The 4,988-nt window shown below is 49.6% G+C and overlaps 1 protein-coding gene across 1 annotated transcript; it reads right to left on the bottom strand.

Moving 5' to 3' along the window:
* Nucleotides 1–3,341: 3,341 nt before the first annotated feature.
* LOC117851536 (peroxidase P7) lies at nt 3,342–4,988 on the bottom strand. Its single transcript, XM_034733360.2, has 3 exons — nt 4,560–4,988; nt 4,233–4,412; nt 3,342–4,130 (listed from the first exon to the last, which is right to left on the bottom strand). Exons 1-3 carry the CDS (start codon nt 4,908–4,910, stop codon nt 3,582–3,584), a joined length of 1,080 nt encoding a protein of 359 aa, XP_034589251.1. The 5' UTR covers nt 4,911–4,988; the 3' UTR covers nt 3,342–3,581.

Here is a 4,988-nt window from a genome sequence, read left to right as displayed (position 1 = left end):
CCTTGCCCTTATCTTTGGTGCCAGATGGTTCTGGGAGATCCTTCATTACTTTTTGTAGACTGAAACAATCTATCGCAGAATGCTTGTGGTATGGGTGTCATGGACACTATTTCTTCAAGAGCTCGTTGAATGAGGGTCTATCTTGGTTCTTGCCACAACCTTTCTTGGACGGCTGTGACATTGTCGCGATAGTATTGTCTGGCTTTTGCTTGTGGTTGTGACCTCTCGAGTAGTTATTTCGGTTATCATTGTTATGGGGATCGTTGCAGTTCTTGTCATTGCATTGGCCATTGTTCTGATTGTTGTTGTTCTGACCCTTGTTGCGATTAGATTTGAACCTCTCGATCTCCCTGTCTTCTTCATCTGCCCATGCCTGTACCATGATCTTGAGAGATTTGACATCAGTGGACATCTTTTGCCGAAGTCCTAAAACATCCGGCGGTCGTAGAGGCCGTTCTGGAAGCAATCTATAATGTCGCGCTCCGTGATGTCCACGATTGTGGCCTTCTTGTCGAAGAAGCGCGTAAGTAGCTCCGCAGGGTCTCGCCTTCTTGTTGTTTAACTTAAGACAAGTCGATCCGGTTGCTAGGTCGTTGCATTGCCCATGCGTAGTTATTGGTGAATGCTACCTTGAGGTCCTTCCATGATTCGATGGAGTTTTTATCCAATGATTCAAGCCATGTGAGTGGCGCTGCCTCCATGCAGATAGGGAAGTAGATGACTTTGGTGTCGCCATTTCCCCAGCTGCTTGTACCGATATTGAGTAGCACCGTAGCCATTGGACTGGGTCCTACTTGCTGTCATACTTAGTGATACCCGGAGGTTTGAATTTTTTGGTTAGAATTGTCCTCCTCACACGTCTTGAGAAGGTGGGGAACCCGTCAGAATCATCTCCTGGGTATTCGACTTCTTGCTCGCGCTCGTGGCGCCGTCCATCGATGATGGTACGGGCGTCGCGGCTGGCGTTAATCTTGTTGCAGAGATCTTCTACTGGGTGTTCAGGCTCTGGGTTAGCTCCATGGTGGCCACGGCCTCCCGAGGGTCCCACCCGACTACCCTCTGCTCCAGCTTGGTTTGGTCTGGCGCCTCCAAGTTGGCTTGGTCTGGGCGGAGGGCCTCTATGGCTATTGCCATGTTGGCTACGCTAGGATGGGGAATGTTGGACGGACTGTATCGGATTCTGCTGATCGAGTTGTTCGTAAGCGAGTTCCACCAGTTGAGCCAACTGTCTTGTGTACTTGTTCTAAGGCATCGCGCGGGTAGCAAGAAGAGTAAGATGATGACGCGTTTGGACTGCTTCAAAGGCATTATCCAGGTTCTGGATTGGTAAGTCTGCTGCAAGGCGGCACTTTGCTCTTGGGCATTTTTTGCTCGTCATCGAGTTCTTTGAGCTTTAGTCTCTTCTCCAACAACGTTGGCGGTGAGCTCATCCTGCAAAACATCATACGGATGACATTCGTGTCACGGGTTTCTATCCTGTTGCTCTTCTTCTTCGTTCTCTTGTCCAGTAATGAGAGCGAAGAGTTCTCGTTCTAGAGAGTAACTTCCAAAACTTGAGGTGATGACCTCCATGGTGCCACCTTCTTCGTAGTTGGGCGATAAAGGAGTTCCCTCCTAGTACGGGAGGGTGTCAAGGTAGGTGATGAGGCGTGAATCATTGCCCTTGGCGAGAGCAGGTGGTTTCATGTTGGTCCAATAGATGAATCTGCCTTGAGGAGTTGATGTGATCACCAAGCCCTGTTGCGGACCTAATAAAAGAGTCTCCTCGTCCAGGTCCGAGTAGTAGTCAAGGTCCTTAATCATGTCCGTATCAGATTGTGATATGGATAGGGCAGCCTGATAAATAGTAGCCGCGTTGTGGAGTCTGAACAAGAATCGACTCATTGCTGATTATTCCCTGGGGTTGACGCAAGTGGCGGTGGAAATTTCCAGCGTCGTCTGCGATGCAAACCCAGGAGCCAAAGATGAACATCGCGCCTGCTTCAAACGCGATGATTGGCTTGATGATGATTTGGGTCATTGAGTTCAGCAGTGAATTTTCGACGAGAGCCCCTACCTGGCGCGCCAGCTGTTGGTGTTTAGACCCGGCAACCTATCGAGAGGGGTGCCCAAGGTAGTGTTTTGGTTAGTGGAGCTTTTCGAGATCAGGAACTCGAAGATGAATACAGACACACAATTTAGATAGGTTCGGCCACTCAATAGCGTAATACCCTATGTCCTGTGTGTTGGTTAGATTGAATTGCTTTGGAGGGGGTCCCTACCTCGCCTTATATTGCCGGGGACAATTACAGGTCGGTTGTTTATAAGAATACTAGTCGGATTCGACTAGATGAGTTCTACTCCTATTGCTAAGAGTACTTTTCCTAATCCTCGACTAGTTTTCTGTCTTGCCACTAGACTACGCCGTCCTGCACCATAGTCTCCATGTCAGATACGTCTCATTGTCCAGCCCTGTATTTAAGACTGTCCAAACTTTCTGGTGGGCCCATAGATGTATGTACAACACACACCTAAGTCAATTGGTCCAACTTACCCCTTAATCTTTTTTTTCTTTTTTCTTCTCCAAGTACAAGTGGAGTTTATGTTAAACTTTGCAGGATGGTAGCGGTATCATAACTTAGATTAAAATATACATTATGACTCTTTTATCATTATTTTGATAGGCTAGGACATCTAGTAATAGACAATGATGAAACTTCTAAATGTATTTTGAAACAAAAGTCATGATGTCCATGGTCACCCAACAAAATTTTAATTTAAAACCCCACTTGTGCGTGGAGAATGATCAAAGAAAAATGTTATCAAAGGTTAAGCTAGAACAATTGATATAGTTCTAGGCATAAATTAACTAAAAATAGAAGTTTATCTGGACTATTGTCTATACTTATGGCATAAGTTAGACTTTTTCCTATCTAAAAACTAACAGATTGGCTAGTGCGTGCTACTGCTGAGATTTGAGAATTCAGATCCTATCTTTTAGGCGCTTCATGTTGTTCATCGTCGTCGTCCATGGAGGCCGGTTGAAAATATATTCATGGGCCGGGCCTATGAATTGGCGCAGAGAAAATATTACTCATGTTGTGCAAAAAAGCCCTCATAGGGGAGTCACGTGTGTACCTTGGGTAGCGAGATTCCGGATCGGATTGTGGAATTAGCTACCAAGTATTCACTTTGTACAACAATCTTGTGCCTGGTTTAGGCCATAATCAACATGTAACCATCGCCTGAGATAAAGGGCACCGTTCCCCGTGAAAAGAAAAAGCCCTAAAAAAGTGTTGTACAAAGATATGATATTTTGTTCACTACTGGGGGAAACAAGACAAATATGCAGGCAAGGCTAGTGGAGAAAAGAAAGTCTAGTACTAATATGAGGGGAATTTTTTTTGGTGTGCCGCCCTTTGGCACACACAACCAACTTGGACAATCCAACCAAAATGACCAGGTGAACAGTTTCAATAACCTGGCCATGCAAGTGATGCTGCTTCTATCACTTTCTGTCGTGGGTCGTTCACCACTTATTCTTCTGAGTTCTATAGATATACTTATAGACGGTCGATCGATCAGCCAGCTACATGTCGTATCTAGCTGTTGACGACCCGGCAGTTGCGCCTGATCTGTCCGGCGTTGCCGGCCCCAATGTTGCCCATCTTGATCATGGCCGCCACGAAGTCGCTGTTGAACTGCGACGGGCTGCTGCTGTACTGCCTCACCAGCGCGTCCTGCGACCCGCCGTTGAAGAGCTCCTGGTCCGAGTGGAACAGGCCCCGCTGCGACAGCAGGTTCGTGTAGTAGGCGTTGTCGAACCTCGCCGGCGTCTGCAGGTCCATGGGCGCCAGGTTGCCGTCGCCGCCCGACCGCGGGCACGTCTGCTGCCGGAGCGCCGCGAAGGAGGCGTTGATGTCGGTGTCACCGTAGATGCGGCCGCGGAAGGTCGTGCACCGGGCCTGCCCGATGGTGTGCGCGCCCGACAGCGCCGTCATGTCGCGAGCCGAGAGGCCCTGCCGGCCGAACAGGGAGATGAGCGTCCCGAGGCTCGCCGTCGGCGGCGGCAGGTTCTGGTTGGCGAGGGACGCGCTCGCCGTCGTCGAGTCGCGCCGGCCCAGCGGCACGTTCCAGGTCGGCCCGCCGAGCTGCGTCGCACAACAAGACAAAAAAAAAGTTTCAGATGCATGTCCCTTAATTAGCCTCACACTGAACCATTTGATGGGCATGTGTAAATGTAAATTACATACAAGATTCGTCCCGTCGCGCGCGGCGAGAGCGACGATGTCGGCGCACGACACGACGCCGGGGCACGCAGCCTCGACGTTCTTCTTGATGGTGTCGATGACCTCATAGCCGCGCACCGAGTTCGCGTTCGGGCCGGCGGACTTCTCCCCTCCGGCGTCGAGAAGGATCGAAGCGTCGCAACCCTGTCATCATCACACATTAATTAGGATCGATGCATGTTATCATGCTGTTACATTGAATTGTTCAGAATGGACCAAATAGTCTATTGTTAATAATCGTTGTGATTTGTTCAGAACTCGAAGATAGTGAGAGAGAGTTCTAGGACGCACTTGCACGAAGCAGTCGTGGAAGAAGAGCCTGAGCAGGGAGGCGCCCATCCTAGGCTCATTGTTGACGGCTTGGGTCATGGCCGCCCGCACGATGCTCTGCAGGTTGGGGCAGGAAGACGCGTAGAACGTCGTCGAGAGCTGCGCGTGGGCGGCGAAGGAGAGCAGGGAGATGGCGAGCAAGCACTGCATCAAGGTAGGAGCCGCCATGGAAACCTGCTTGCTCAGTGACAGTGAAGCGCTGTGCTTAAGCAGTAAGGGTCTCTGCAGCTTGGATTTGAGAGTGGCATCCACACGCAGGCCCCTATTTATAGTGCTTCGAGGTAGAGTTGCATGTATGAGAATCTGTGTCATGCGTCGTTTAATTTCTAGTCAAGCATGGCTGCCGGGAAGTGGAAATTTTGGGAGCCATTCTTGCATCATCTTGTGATC

This window comes from Setaria viridis, chromosome 4 (assembly GCF_005286985.2).
Source record: "Setaria viridis chromosome 4, Setaria_viridis_v4.0, whole genome shotgun sequence".
In the NCBI taxonomy this organism is placed as follows: domain Eukaryota; kingdom Viridiplantae; phylum Streptophyta; class Magnoliopsida; order Poales; family Poaceae; genus Setaria; species Setaria viridis.
Note: the sequence above shows the minus strand (reverse complement) of the source record. Positions and strands in the feature narration are given on the sequence as shown.